The sequence below is a fragment of the Leucopleurus acutus genome (assembly GCF_964270905.1).
Source record: "Leucopleurus acutus genome assembly, chromosome: 9".
NCBI classification, from domain to species: domain Eukaryota; kingdom Metazoa; phylum Chordata; class Mammalia; order Artiodactyla; family Delphinidae; genus Leucopleurus; species Leucopleurus acutus.
This window is the reverse complement of record NC_139144.1, coordinates 33,330,850-33,347,444: the sequence shown is the minus strand read 5'-3', so window position 1 is coordinate 33,347,444 and position 16,595 is coordinate 33,330,850. Positions and strand designations below refer to the sequence as shown.

General features: G+C 33.9%; 1 protein-coding gene across 3 annotated transcripts in view; it reads left to right on the top strand.

The window, feature by feature from the left end:
- Positions 1-14,607, top strand: part of SLC25A40 (solute carrier family 25 member 40) — a 55,735-nt gene extending 41,128 nt beyond the window's left edge. For all 3 annotated transcript variants that reach the window (XM_082846384.1, XM_082846383.1, XM_082846382.1), the window contains exons 5-11: positions 1,223-1,290; positions 2,975-3,099; positions 3,764-3,937; positions 7,691-7,800; positions 10,217-10,298; positions 12,583-12,663; positions 13,021-14,607. In XM_082846384.1, the coding sequence (XP_082702510.1) occupies positions 1,223-1,290; positions 2,975-3,099; positions 3,764-3,937; positions 7,691-7,800; positions 10,217-10,298; positions 12,583-12,663; positions 13,021-13,133 (753 nt within the window). In that variant the 3' untranslated portion in view covers positions 13,134-14,607. The remainder of the gene's footprint in view (positions 1-1,222; positions 1,291-2,974; positions 3,100-3,763; positions 3,938-7,690; positions 7,801-10,216; positions 10,299-12,582; positions 12,664-13,020) is intronic.
- Positions 14,608-16,595: the final 1,988 nt, after the last annotated feature.

Sequence of the window (16,595 nt, the reverse complement as noted above, 5' to 3'; positions counted from 1 at the left end):
GCCCAGCCACTCCGCGGCATGTGGGATCTTCCCGGACCGGGGCGCGACTCCGCGTCCCCTGCATCGGCAGGCAGACTCTCAACCACTGCGCCACCAGGGAAGCCCTGGCAGTTTCTTTATAGTAACTATTTCCTTTCTGAAATTACAAATTTGTCCATTCATTATGCATACATCATCTTTTAAATTCTTGAACGTGTTTATAATAGGTGCTTTGGAGTGCTTGTCTGCTAATTGCATCATCTTAATCATCTCAGTGTTGGTTTCTGTTGACTACTTTTTCTTTGAGTATGGGCACATTTTCTTGTTTCTTTTTATGTCTAATGAATTTTGATTGGATAGTGAACATTATGAAGAATGCATTGTAAAGACTGTGGATTTTTTTATATTCTTCTGAAGAGTTGGTTCTGTTCTAGAAGGCAGTTAACTTTGGCTGGATTCAGCCTTTCACACTCAGGCACCATTGTGGTGGGCTGCAGCTGAAATTTCCGCCCAGCCTTTAGTTGCTGGGGTTTTTTTGGTTTGTTTCTGCCAGAACTCTGTTGTCTTCTCCTGGGGTTGCGTAATTTAGTGGTGAGCCACGTTTTGTGGCTGATTTTGTCTCTAAATTTGGGGGCTTATGTCCTCTGCAGGCTTTTTCCCTACGATTCCCCTTGTAACTTTCTGATTAGTCTACCAGACTAAACTCTAATATTTGCCATCTCAAGCAAGTAAATGTGCTTTTCCTTGCAACTCCCACAGGCAAAAAGCTGTAAATTTGCAAATCTCACTCACTGCACTTTGTCTTTCAAAAGTAAGCTTCGCTATAGTTTCTACTTGCTTTTGGTTCTTCTCCAGAGATTTCAGATATTGGGTTTAAGTAATATTTTCTCAGATTTCATAATTGGACAGGAGAGTTAATCTCTGCTATTCGTCCTCTTCCTTTTTATAATAATCTTTGAAAACATTGCTTCTAAGCCCTAAAGTAGAACAATCCCAAGCTGAGTAATATAGATTTTATTCTGTAAGCAGGAAGTATCATCCAGAAATGCTTTACTTGTGTTTGAAAGTTGAGAAAAATTCTTTTTAGTTTTTTTAAAGAATGGGCATACATAAATCTGAGAAGCTTTTATTTTAGAAATAAGTGCTTGAAAGAAGCAAATTACCAATCAATTATCACTACAAACTTTTTTGTATATAAGGTTCAGGTATATATTTTGACCACTTCTTTCTATTATAATTTTAGGATGCCTTCTTGAAAATCATTCGAAATGAGGGCATTAAATCCCTGTGGAGTGGCCTTCCTCCTACCTTGTAAGTTGAAATGTAATATTTTTCTTAATAAATGATGGTTGTTATTTTGCCTTATAATCAGCCTCGTTGGACAACATCATGCATTTTTAATGTTAGTGCTTTTTCATTTTCTAGAGTATTTTTTTGTGAATCTCACAGCTGTCCACATATTTGATGATTTGCTGGAAGGATTCACAAGACCTAAAGAAGGTGATAATCATGTCTGTGGTTTATTACAGCAAAAGAAATGAAGCAGAATCAGTAAGGGGAAAGGACACAACAGGAGTCGACCAGGCAAAGGCACCCTGAGCCCTCCAGTGTGACACTGCAGAGCGTGTGCTGCTTCTCCCAGCACTGAGCTGCAGCAGCACACGCAGTGTTTCTGTCTCATGCAGCCCTGGAGTCTGAGTCTAGGGCTTGTATTGCAGGCTGATGACATAGGCACATTCTGTTTGTGACCAGCTGTGATTACCAAAACTCCAGCGCCCCAAAAAGCAAGCAGATGTTTACCAAAAATCACATCATTTGCACAAACCAACCTAGACAAGCTGGTTTAGTGCTCCAGACATACAGAAAAACCTTGTTACAGGGAACATTCCAAGGGCTAAATTCCTTGGGGGTGACCAAAGGTCAAGCAGGCAGATAGGTCCTCCTGAAGATACAGATTAGAGCAGCTAGGCCTGCTGTGTTCACTTTGGTGCACAAGCATAACTTTTTTTTTCATGTTCAGAAATTAAGAATTTAATGTTCATTTGACTGTTTATTTTACTAAAATAATGAGAGGTATTGTGCTATGTATACTTTCCTTTTCCAGATAATTATAATTCTCTACTAACTAGCTATTATATGAATTAACACGACAAGCTAGTAAGGCTGGATGTAAAAATCCCATAATATCTTGACTTTCTCTGCCTCCTTTCTTTCTATCTTTTTATAGAGCAAATTAGTCAGTTTTGAGGCATATATTCTAAACAGTGCCTGAGGTTATAAAGTTAGCGGTAGATCCAAGAGCAGCAGTTGGTCTTATTCCTACATTCTCATCGTCACACTTCACTGTAGAACATCAGGCATTTCCATGTGTGGTCTGTTAATGTCCTTGGTTAGGCCATAAACAGACTGGTTTTTTGTTGCATTAATATTTATGACATCACAGTACCTGCAACTTTGTGTTTAATTAATGACTCCCTCTTAATATTTTCATTTAAAAGAATAAGTCATTGGAATTTCCTCAAAACTCTAGTATATATAATTCCAGTGACGTTAATTGTAATTTATTTTCAGTTATAAATAGGTATGGTATATGGTCCACAGTTCAAAAGAATTTTACAATTGTGCTTGTAGTTTTAACTTTAGTGATTTTCATGTTATCGTAATGTAGTTGGGAAGGAAGACCAGGAACAGAGTAAGTCAAGGAGATAGAGAAGTCCTCATTTGTCTTTTCCTATTTATGACCTGACTGGGTGCTCTGTAACTTAACTTCTCAACTACAATATAAACCTTTGGAGAGCACATACCTACTTTATACCTTTTTGTTGCCTAAGTTAAACACTAATAATTTTTTAAATTAAAAAAAAAATTGATCTCATGGCTGATTTGTTGTGGTTTTCAGCTTATATAAAATAGAAGGATTTTATCTTATATTTAATAATAAGAATATGCTTAAGCCTTTGACAATGTTGTACAAATCTTTTTGTGTTTCTAACAGAGTGATGGCAGTTCCTGCCACAGTTATTTATTTTACCTGCTATGATCAATTAACTGTTCTTCTGAGATCTAAATTAGGAGAAAGTGAAAGCCACATACCAATTGTTGCTGGAATTGTGGCTAGACGTAAGTAATAAATTACTGTATTTTCATTCTGATTTCTGCTTAACGCTTGTCTTAAAATTTTGATATTCATAGAGAATTTGTTTAAAATACAGAGTATTGGTAAAGATATATTTTGCATTGTACTGATTTGTTAATATCTGTACTCCAGAAGTCATATTGTATGGTGATTGCTATCAGAATGAGATGGGATCAACCTATCCCTGTCAAATCTTGGACAGAGATTTTAGATTTGAGATTTTAGACTTTAGATTCTAGATTTTAGGATGATAACAAATAGCTGTCAAATTAATGCCAACGTCTTTAATCATTTTCCTTATAGACTTTGAGATTCAGAGTTTAATCATAAGGAAATCTGCCTCTGCACAGAAGGACATTTTTCTCTGTGCAGTGGAAGTGAGGTTTGTAGTAGTCCTGGTTGATGTATAAGGGTTGTGGAACTGCTCTTGAAAGAGTTGAAACCAGAAAGAGTAAGGTATGTGAAATAGCTTTATCAAGGAAAAAAATCTGAGCCAGTATGGTTGGTATCATAAGATATTTGATTTTAAGGTTTGCTTCATTTCAGAATAAAAGCTTAAAATAAAAAAATGCATGAAATATTAATTTTTGCATGTGTGTTTTCATAATGCATAGCTTTATTTTTGTTGTATTTGCTTGTTTGTACTAGTTGGTGCAGTAACTGTAATAAGTCCACTGGAATTGATTAGAACCAAGATGCAATCTAAGAAGTTTTCTTACGAGGAACTGCATCAGTTTGTCAGCAAGAAAGTGTCTGAAGATGGTTGGATTTCCCTCTGGAAGGGCTGGGCTCCTACCGTTCTTAGAGATGTACCATTCTCAGGTAGGGTTTATCTGCAGGTTTGCCTTACATATCACTTTTAAATCAACTAAATTTTAAACCCTTTAAGGCTAAAGGTAAGTTATCTTCTTTAGTGACCACACATTCCTAGTTCAGTGTTGGGCTCTCAGATCTTGATATGTATTTATTGAATGAACAGTTTCTAATTCAAGCCTGGCTTTCTTTTCTCTTTGTGTTTATGTTTAATTTCTTTTTAAACATTAATTGGTGTGTATTCATAGTTAGATAATGCAAAGTACCTTTAAAATTAAGTCATAATTAGTAAGATAAGTAAAGTACTACAAATCAAGATATTATAAAATACATTTAAGGGACTTCCCTGGTGGTGCAGTGGTTAGGAATCCGCCTGCCAATGCAGGGGAAATGGGTTTGAGCCCTGGTCCGGGAAGATCCCACATGCCGCGGAGCAACTGAGCCCGTGTGCCACAACTACCAAGCCTGCGCTCTAGAGCCTGCAAGACAACTACTGAGCCCATGTGCCACAACTACTGAAGCCTGCGCGCCGCAACAAGAGAAGCCACTGCAATGAGAAGCCTGCACACTACAACAAAGAGTAGCCCCCGCTCGCCACAACCAGAGAAAAGCATGTGTGCAGCAACGAAGACCCAATGTGGCAATAAATACATACATACATACATATGTTTAAGACCACCTGTGAATTATATTGACTCCTACTTTTTTCAGTTATTAAAGATAAAAATCTCCCCCACTGAGTGTCCTGTAGGGACTGTTAATAAATCAGATTTGAGATAGTTCTAATCATTGAATTATACAAAGGGAGAAAAATCATGATAAGAAGTGCAAAAATAACAACTTGTAGAATGTGCATACTTCAGTAGTGTTGGGTTGGCCAAAAAGTTCTTTTGGGTCTTTGGTAACATGGGAAAATCCCGTGGCCAACCCAGTATTTCTCTCGTGAATCTCAGAGGTTTCCATTTAAAACCTGGAAGATTGCAGCAGTATTTACAATAGCCAGGACATGGAAGCAACCTATGTGTCCATCGACATATGAGTGGATAAAGAAGATGTGGCACATACATAGAATACAATGGAATATTATTCAGGCATAAAAAGGAGTGAAATTGAGTTATTTGTAGTGAGGTGGATGGACCTAGAGTCTGTCATACAGAGTAAAGTAAGTCAGAAAGAGAAAAACAAATACTGTGTGCTAACACACATATATGGAATCTAAAACAAAAATGGTTCTGAAGAACCTAGGGGCAGGACAGGAATAAAGATGCAGAAGTAGAGAGTGGACTTGAGGACACGGGGAGGGGGAAGGGTGAGCTGGGAAGAAGTGAGAGAGTGGCATGGACACATATACACTACCAGATGTAAAATAGCTAGCTAGTGGGAAGCAGCTGCATGGCACAGGGAGATCAGCTCGGTGCTTTGTGACCACCTAGACGGGTGGGATAGGGAGGGTGGGAGAGAGACGCAAGAGGGGAGGGGTTATGGGGATATATGTATACATATAGCTGATTCACCTTGTTATACAGCAGAAACTAACACACCATTGTAAAGCAATTATACTCCAATAAATATCTTAAAAAAATAAAATATAAAACCTGGAAGAAATAATTATTGAGAACCCTTGTATTAACATTCCTTTCTTTTTCCCTTTGAGTTACTCGTTTTCTTGGGCTGTCATTCACATCTCTGCATCTTTCCCTGTCCATTAGTATTTTTCTTCAACGTTTTGTGTTCAGTTATGCTTTTTAGAAACATCATAAATTCCTAGACCAATACTTTTTCATTTTTTAAATTATATTTGATACATTAAAAGTAATGAAGATATAAATTATGCAGTGCACTAATAAAATGGACACCTGTGAAGTCATCACTTCAATATATGAATTAGAATATTGAATTTTTAAAATCATGAAACCACATACGTCCACCTCCACTGTTACATCCTCAGTGGTAACCACTTACACTGAATTTTTATCGTTTATTTGATTTCTAAAAAGTAGTTTTACCATGTATGTATTACTGCTAAATAATGTTAGTGACTTTTGCCTATTTTTGAGGTTTATAACTTATTTTACTCAAAAATGTAAGATTCATTCTTGGTTTTCATGTGTAACTGTTTTGTTTTCACTCGTGTTTATGTCTGAGAAAACAGTGCTGTGAACATTTTTTTTTTAACGTGTATGGGTGTAAGAATCTCTTCAGTTTTAGATTTGCTGGTTCATGTAAATATACACATTTTAAATTTTATGTGGTAATATCGAACCCTTTTCTAAAGTGATTGTGCAGATCACAACCACCAGCTTCCTGCTGCTTCATTTCAAACCCTCACCAGCACTTTTATTGCCAAAAGTTCTTAATTTTTGTTTACCTAGTAATATAAAATGGTATCTCACTTTAACTTATATTTCCCTGATCATTAATGAGGCTGGACACGTTTCACTGGCCATTTATTTATCCATAATTGATTAGGGATTACGGCTGAAGTAAGTATTCATTTCCTCTTCGTATGGATAGTTATCTGGGCATCATTTATTGAATAACCACACCTACTGCCGGGATTTGTTGTGTCACCTGTCGTATCAAAGTTTCATATATGCATGGATGTGTTTCACTGGCCAATTTGTTTAACCCTGTGCTAACAGTACGGTACTTCTAAATTAAAGTGCGTAATAAAAAAATCTTCATGATACCTTTTTTTGTTTTTGCCGTAGGAATGTCCTTTTTCTTTATAACTCTTAAAGTCTTTTAGTAGAGATTTAAAATTTTCTTTATAAAGGTTACATATATAACCTCTTTTTCTAACATTCATTTATAGGTACCACTCACCCACAACTTTCAGTGCCTATTTTAAAAGACCTATTTAAAAAAAAGCTGTCTGAATCTTTGTGGCTGCTGCAGTGTTACTGTCAATTCTTGTCTGTTAGCTTATATTCAGCTACTTGTAAACTCTTATAGATTCTAATTTGCCTATCTTTTACGTTTTCTATGTAGACAATAATATGTAAATTGTAACTACTTTATTTCTTCATTTTTTAATAGTTACAGCTTTTTTTCTATGAATACTGTGCTTCCTGTGCTGCCTAGTACAATTTTGAATAGCAGCGATAGTGTTGCATCCCTATCATTTTCCTCATTCTAAAGGAAATAGTTATGTTGTTTCACCATTAATAATTTTTGCTACAAGTTCTTGACGCATATCCTTTATCAAGTTGGAGAATTTCCCTTTTATTCCTAGGTTTCTAAGACATTTATTTGCTTTAAATGAAAGTGTATTGAATTTTATAAAATGCTTTTCCATCATTTTTAGATGACCATACAATTCTGTTAATGTGGTATATGGCATCTAAAGCGCTTATTGTGTTTACTGCCTTTGCATTCATCAGATAACTCAATTTAGTCATAGCATGTGATCGTTTATGAGATAGTCTGGCTTCAGTTGCTGATTATTTTTTATTTTTTAGGATTTTTACATCAATGTTCATGAATGAGATGGAACTGTACTTTTCCTTTCCTCTCCTGTCCTTGTCAGGTTTTGAAATTAAAGTCCTACTTTTTACTGATGCATAGTTTTTTTGTTTATAAGAAGACGACTAGAATATAATTGAGAATTTTTTTTTTAAATCTCACCTAGTATGTGTCTAAGCAGAAAGCAAGGTGTGTCAAGACTAGAATTCTCTTCCCTTTAACATACAGTATTCCTTAACTATTTAAAGTCCACATTTAATTTCTAAATATGTGTTCATCTCATTCTCTGTTTTACAGCAATGTACTGGTATAACTATGAAGTTTTAAAGAAGTGGTTGTGTGCAAAATCTGGTTTATGTGAACCGACGTTTATGATCAACTTTACTTCAGGGGCATTATCTGGTTCTGTAAGTTTATTCTTTTGTTGTTAATATTCCACAATAGTGATAATTGTCTTACTAAAATAGAACAAAATATTATGTAGCATTTCATGTCTATTGAGATAGTACTTTGGGGCTGCAGTGCTTTAAAATTTTTATAAGTATTTACTACCCTATTTTGAAGATAAATTACTAGCCATTAAATATTTTAAAATGCAAATACATTATATTTTTCTGAATCTTTTGGATTTGTTAGATTACAGTTGTGATAATGGTAAGAGTTTAAATAGTACTTTATCCTTTACAAGGTATTTGGCAGTTTGGTCATTAAATGCCAGTAGATCTGGTTAGTTAATATTTTATAGAGTGTCATCTCATATGTATAATCGGATTGAATAGAAGGAATTTCATCCTTTGCTGCTAATTCCTGTTTCTTTGGGAACATTTTGGCTGAGTACCTCTTAAAAGAATTTTAATAAAAGTTATAGTCAGAAGGGAGAAATCTCAAATGGCCATTTTTGGGTAGTAGAGAGCTCACCTTTTGCCACCCCTCCACATAATGAAAAGCTGTGTAGTGGACTTCCTTTATGCACATTCTCATCACCATGATCTTGCTCACAAAGAGCTTTCTTATACCCACATACTTAGAAAATGAATTTGTGATGACACAGAATGATGTGCTGACATATTGGAACCAAATGAAAACAAGAGTGAAGGAGCATAGTGAGGTCATGGAGACCTGCAGAAAAATACTGGAGTAACTGTGTCAGAAAACCTAGGCTAAGGAAGCCCCTGAGATTGTGTTCAAAATTTAGACGTGAATATTCCCGGGTCTGAGATCTTATCAAATTAAGCCTGGTGGGGTATAAAACTATTGAGGTAAAAGAGCAATTCTTTTTAGCAATTTAAGTAGTTAGAATACCAGCAAAATCTTTTATCTTTCTTATTTGTGAGGTGATTAAAAGTAACTTGATTTTATTTTATTTATATATTAATCCAGCACGAATGAAGAAAAAACAAGTACTATTTATATTTAGAGATTCATAACAGTTGGAATTGTAGAGCCAATTCTGTACTTAATGCTTTACATCTTAAAAAAAATGGCTATATATCCCATAGCCATTGAATAGTGGCTATAGGCTGTTGTCCCAGCTTTCCAGTAATATGAAGGAACGTTCTCTATTCTTCTACTGCTGCCTAACATAGAAAATTTATTTAAAAAATTTTTAATGATTTAGAAAATACTGCTGCCTTTTGACTGTTATCAAATAACAGCAGAAAAAGCACATCAGTGGGACAATGTCCAGGCTTTCTGTCAGAAAACAAAATAGCCTAAACCATATCATTCTACAAAGTGTCAGGCTCATACCACATTGTTGCTACCTTTGATACTCCCGTTGGCCCTCCCTATCCAGAGGTTCTGCATCTGCAGAGTCAACCAATTCGATTCCTGACTGTTGAATCCACGGATGCAGAACCGCAGATATGGAGGGCCGCCTCTACTGCACCATTTTATATAAGGGATTTGAGCATCTGCAGATTTGGGTATCTGTAACCAATACCCCCAGATACTAAGGGACAACTGTATGTGTTAGATTGTGGAGATGGAGACACAATAATTGATTTTATCTTACCTGAGATCTTTGAAACTGATTTCAAGAACCTAAATCTTTTAACATTGACAGGTGAAATAAATATAATGATTTTAAAGGGTATTTTATGAGCATATTGGCCAAATGTGAGTTGGGAAGCAAAAAATAGAGACCAGGTTTCACTTTGTATGATTGTTGTATCAAATATTATGAGACATTCTTCAGGGAATTTATTATTTCAAAAAACCTTCATTGCTTAATTAGGGCATTATGAAAATAATTGTTAAATTGATTCATTTTGAGGTAAGTTTTAAAAAATGTGACTCGTGAGCTACATTTGATAAATATGTTGAAACCTATAAAGAAAAGGTATATAGAACTAAAAGTACATTTTCTTTATTTAAATTTAATTTTAAATTATATTTATTTTAAAAACATTTGTTGGAAAATTTTAAATGCTTACTAGATACTTGAGAAGTTCCACTTTAAAATATTATACCTTCATATGTAGAAAAGGAATAATGGAACACACAGGAGCATCAGAAAATGTGAATACTGGTTTCAGAGTCAAAGAGGTCTGGTTGGAATTCTGACTCTGCCACTGATAGTTGTGTGACCTCAGGAGAATAGGGGAACTTTTCTGAGACTGTTTACTTACTCGTGAATTTTGGGAGGAATATGTAAGACATATATCTGTTTTCTTTAATAGAGCTTCTTTTAAAATACCTCTGGTTTCATTTTATGTTTCAGTTTAGCTGTGATTTTTATTACTATCCTTATTAAGTAATGTGCTAATTAGAATATTAAAATACTTTAGGAAAAATATTTAAATCAGTTTTACTTTTTGTTAGTTTGCAGCTGTTGTAACTTTGCCATTTGATGTGGTAAAAACACAAAAGCAGACACAACTTTGGATGTATGACAGTCGGAAAAGTAAGTGTAAAGAATTTACAACATTTTTAAGATGCCATGAAAAATTTTTTCTTTCCAGATACTAAGTTAGGAATATCTAAAATAGGGAAAACAAGACTTTTTTTTTCCTTTGTTACCTTACTCTTTATCTAACTCAAACTAATACACGGTCAGAATGGAATACCCAGAAAAAAATACTCTAAACCTAAACAAAAAATTTAAGAAATCTTAAAGACTATGTATTTTGCCTGCCATGAGTTAAGTCTCATACCTGCTATGTAGAAGATTAAATTATGTAAGTAGTCTTTCAAATAAATGTAGGCAAACCAGGATGAAGGATAGGCAATTACTGGGAAACCTTTTTTCTTAGTGCATCTTGTTTCATTCGTATGCATACACATTTTGTTGTTGATTTTTTAGCTTCCCTTCTTTTGATGTGTTTTCTCTGCCTATTATCCCATCTACTTCTTTATAACCTCTAATTTCTTCTAGAACAAAAGCGTACTGTTAGTTGCTTCTACTAGATCCAGTCTGTCGTTATTATAGAAAGTATAGCAAGCCCACTGGAAATGGGGCTTCGATTGTTTCTGAAACATACAATTGTTAGGATTTGATAAATTTGAATGGTGAGTAGATGAGTGTTTATTTTATTGTTGTCTATGCTTGAAATATTTAATAATCACGGTGTTTCCTTACACTGTAAGAAGTTGCTTATCACCTGTAGGATTAGCTCTTTGATGTTGGATCTTTAGGCAGGAGATACTTTCGAGGTTCTGTTAGAGCTCTGCAGTGGCTTACCTCCAGTTGATAACTCTTTCTGTTCTTTCTCTTTTACATTAATTTCACCCTGCTATTAAAATAGAGACCAGTCTGGGACTTGAGTTCTATAAGATTAGAAATACCCAGCTACTTGGCCTCCTTTCTTTTACCAGTTGTTTCCAGAATTTAAGTGAAATAATTTAAACATGAAGTATAAGTTACCAACTTGTAAAGTTTTTGTCATTGACTTTTTTTAGAAAGTTAAATTCCAGTCATAAATATTTTGTTCTTGGTTTAAAAATGTGTATGTAATTACTATATTTATACTTACACTATTTATATTGATAGTTTAGCTTCTTAAGTAAATCAACAAGACCTCATTTATCTTCATAGGTAGAGAATCTGATATTTTATATGAAAGAAATTTTGAGATAATGAGCCCCTCTTCGTTAAGTGGCAAATTCTAAAAAGCTGTTTTTGAAAGCTATCTTTCTCTAATTTTTCCTTTTCTTAGGCATACTTAATAATACACACTTTAGTCTTTCTTCATGACAGAGTTGTCATCATTGTACACATTGATTACTGTAGAGTTTCATAATGCAGCTCTCAGAAGCTAGTGAGGATCACTTAGGAGTGTTTTCCCAACATTCAGTGGTCTGAGACCACGACTTTGAAATCTTCAGCTTCACAGTTTTCACATGGTAGTATGCCTACTTCTCGGCCGACTTTTTTCACCTGTTGCATCTAGTAGTCTGTGGGCTAAGCCAGATGTTTGTAATCGTTGTGTAAAATGAAGGTAAGCAAACTTTATGTATGAACAGCTTGTTCATGAGGTTTATGTTTGAACTTCAGTAACATCTGTTTTTGTTGTTTTCAAAAGATATATAAATTAGTTTTTACTGTGTTCCAGATATTTGAGTAATTGCAAATAAGTGAGATGTTACTGTTAGTTACAGGAAAAATCTTCCCTTTGGAGTAGACAGTGCTGCTTTAATTTATTTCAAGACTGGTTCATCTAGTATTCAGAAAGGTTTTAATAAAGCAGGACCTCACTAGAGAGGAATGAACTGTTTTCCTCAAAACCTCTTTTTGGGGAAAAAAATTTTTTTTTAATGTATGCAATAAAAATTCATGAAAAATGGTTATCAGGGCTTTACTTTGGCTTTGGAAACCCCATGAAGATTTCTGTACATCTTTAGAAGTTTTCATTATGAAAGATTGTTAAGATGTGGAAAAAAGTACAAAGGATATACATACCACCAAGCTTAAGAAACAGACATCATCCATTCAGAAGAAGTCTTCTGTATATTCCTCCTTGACTGCATCTGGTCCTGTGTACCTTAAAACTTATTGCCTTCATGATTTTTTCTTTTTAATGAATCCAACTATTAAAAATAAGATTTAAAATAGCTCTTTAGGTAAACAGATCTCTTCTTACTATAGTGAAACGATATACCACAAAGGCCATAAACACTCTTTTATGTGTATTATCTGTATTAGAAATTAAATGGTAATTTATTATAGCATCATTTCTTTATTTTAACAGTTTCTATGCCTTTGCAAATGTCAACGTGGGCTATAATGAAGAACATTGTTGCTAAGAATGGATTTTCCGGATTATTTACAGGTAAAAATATTTCCTTTATCAAACCATTGACTAAAATGATTACTTTTACCTTTAAATCTATCACCTTCCTAAATTACCTTTCAGTAGGAAATAACTGAAAATATTTCACATTTACTATTTCCTCCTAAATATCTTTGCTATAAAAGTTTAAAAATGTTAAATAACAGTAGATTTACTATTGATATTTCTAGAGGAGGTGAGGAGTGAGCAGTTCGGCTTCTTCTTTGACAACAGTTTATGGGACAGTATTTCATATATCACTTCACTTACTTTGATAACTATCAGAACGAAACCAAATAAGTTACATTTAAAAAAATAAGGTAAAATTTGTTGTGAATTTTTTCTGTTCTCTTTCAGGCCTAATTCCTCGTTTAATTAAAATTGCTCCTGCTTGTGCTGTAATGATCAGTACATATGAATTTGCAAAGTCTTTTTTCCAGAAACAAAATGCTCAAAGACAGCAATACTAGAGATGCTATTTCAACCTGAAATAACAACCATGGCCAAATAATAAAATGGAGAATCTTAGACAAGAGCTTTTTTTCACCATTATCTTACAGTGGTTTTATATCTTTCTTATCTATAATTTAAATGAATAAAATTTCTACTTTGCATTTAAATCATAATCCTAATTTTTAAATAAATTTTTTATCCTAATTTTTGAGATTTTGAAAAAATCCAGAAATCATAACCATTGAGCATTCTTGTAAAGAAACGAAGAATTATCCTACACTGAAAGCAATAATCTCAGAGTTTGATACAAATCTTGGTTTAAGTTAATCCTATTGGGAGTGTGTCAGAGACACAGAACATTTTGAATTGTGTGCTGAATGATGTAGAGAGTCTAAAAGAAAAATTCGCAAATCTTTTATACAATTTAAATCACGGACATAGATATTTAAGTATTTCAGCGAAGTAGATAATGGAAGGCAGTCTTCAGATAACATTATTCACATATACCACATATTACCTATTAGTTATTTTTTTAAATTCACATGCATTTGGTATTTTGTTTTTTTTACCTTGTTACTGTTCTAAGGCCTCATGAATATTAGGATTTTTCTGATCAGAGGTGTATGGTTATTTTATCTTCATGAACCAAAAATATACTAATTTGTATGATATGCTGCTGTTTTTGATGACTAAAGACCCTGTATTATCTACTGTCTCTGCAAGAGAGAGGGAGCTTTTACTGCCTGTATCAGATGTTCACTTCAGTCAAACTTGGGTGTACAGTGGAAAACCACATTATATTCAGACCAGTAAAAATGCTCTGTCAGCACAGGTTTCAGCTGTCCTGTAATGTAAATATTACCATTTGTGGAGTTCTCTAGGTCATTTCTATTGGCTTGTTCTAGCAAAATTGAGACACTTACTACAGTATCAGTCACAGAGTATTTCCAAAATGTCCCTCGACTTTACACATCTCACATTAGTATGCTAGACCAAGAACTAAACAGGCAGCAGTTTCCTTGAAGAAAGAGCTTTTGGTCACTGGAGGCTAATGCCTAAATAATTTAATGAATGTAAGAGCGAAATAAAAAGGATATGATTTCAAGACAAGAAACAATATTCTTTTTTAATATTTTTGTTTTTCTCAGGATCTGTATCCTGGGAGAAAAAGCACTTTATTGCAGTCTATGTGAATTTTATGAAAATGTGAAGCATTTTTTTCCCTAAAATAGAGTAATATATTTAAGTGACAAATCTCTAGTGTTGGTAGAGGAATTAATGTTATTTTCTAATATAGCAGAAAACTGTTTATGTTTCACCAGAAATAAACTCTGTAGGGTTTGTATTTAACCTTTTGTGTTTATTTTATCCTGGGTTACCTTAAGTTTGCAACATAATATATCCATAAAAATATATTTATAACTTTGACTTATATTTTCATTAAAATATTTTGTGCTTTCTTAAAATATCACTGTGCTTCTAGCTAAATATTTTCATATAAAATCATTATGTTAATGCTATACTACACACATATATATGAAAAACACACACACATGAAAGTTTATCTTGAACACTGATGTTTAACAGTATTAAATTTAAATTTACCTTGGTTCTGCTATGCTTCTTTTTGATAACTGGTAGAAAAAGGCAGAAAAATTTAGGTTTTGAAATGCTCTCAAAAAGCGGTCACGTATTTCAACTTAATGTCACTTATAAACAATGGAAGGGAAATTTTCATCCTCCCCCCACCCCACTACTGACTGCAGTTGTGAAAAATTTTTACTTTATGACTAGAATAACTTAAATAAATCTAATTCCCTATAGTTTTTCTAACATACATTACATGCAATGTATCTGAATGAAATGAAGGCTGAACTGAAGCTTTCTTTATACTTAAGTGGTCCAGAAGCATTAACAGTACCAACTGAAAAGCATTTGGTTACAAATTGTGTCCTTGGTAATGTTTCTGAAAGGAAACAGTTTCATTCTGTTAATGTTAATTTCTAACCTACGCATTTAAATCTTTTAAGAAAAATGTCTTATGCAAGTATTACATGTTTGCTACCTTTCATATAATACACGTTTGACTTTTTAAAAAAGTAATATAGAATTAAAGTAAAATTTTCTTTTATTTCTAGGAAGACTATTCACTATGCTTATTTAGCCACATTTGACTACTTTAAATCCTAACCTCTTTTTTTCTGGGGCACAAATTACAGGGATGTGGGAAAGTTTAGTGTATCACTTTAAAATTTTTTTCCAAAATGAACTTTTAAAAATAAATTACTGCTGTTATATTTTAATCTATCATTCAGCACTTACTGAGACCTTTTATGTGGTAGGCAGTATAAAAAGCACTGGAGATGAGATGACATTTCAGATACTCTCACTGGCCTTCAGGTTTCAGCTGTGATTGCTACAAGTATACAAAAGGAGTGATGGAAAAGCTGAAGAATTCTCCCCTCAGCCTGTGGTGGAGGGACTGGTCAGGAAATGCTTCCAAGATTAGGACATGCGATCCAATTAAACATACCTGGAGGCTGGGAGTCTTCAATCAGGCAGTGGTATTTAGCACCAGTGGCTTGAGCGGAGAGTATATATGGCCATGAGGTAGGAGATAAGATTGGAGATGGAGTCCAAGGGGCCTTGTCTGCCAAAGGAGGAACAAGAAGCAACAGGGAGCCAAGTAAGTATTTTTGGCACAGCTTTAGAAGTTACAGTTGTGTTCTGTTTTGTTTTTCCCCCAAGACCAGTATTTTCTTTTAACTGAAAGAAAATAGAGTAGCACAGTTTAGCACAGCTATAGAACAGAAAACACTAGAATGTGTCACATGTTAAGGCCAAGTGCTGTGTAGTGAAACTTTGGTTTTAGTTGGGTTTTAGAAAAATAACTGGCAGTATGAAAAATAGGACTTATAATAAGGTGATCTATTTAAAAACAAAAGTTTTGGTTTGGATTAAAATATATTTTTAAAAGGTACCACTGTGACATTGGTATAATTTTATCTTCTCCTATCAGTGAAAAAAAACATGCTAAAGCAAAATACAAGGTGCTTTGCTTACAGAAGAGCAAAGTGGACTAGTTTAAAAAAAATAAGGAGCCCTGATGTTCAAAGCAGTCATGTGACATTTCCAAGGTAATCCAATGTATTAGTTTATCAAAACTAGAAACTGTAACCAACAGCAGGAAATTTAACAAAGAATTTACATAAGTTGTAAATTTGAGAAACATTTTTAACCACTTGAAAACTTGTATGTAAATCTAATAAAGATAAATAAAAACCAGCTGAGTCTACTTGGATTTTTAAGGTTTCTGTCAATCATAATTAATAGTAGTCTGTATTTGGTACTTACCGCTTAACAACTTATACATATGATTTTATTTAATGTTGACATCCTGATGCCATCAGGCAGGTGCTGAGAAGATGGTGATGTTTCCATTTTACAGGTGAGAAAACAAACATGGTTGTTACATAATA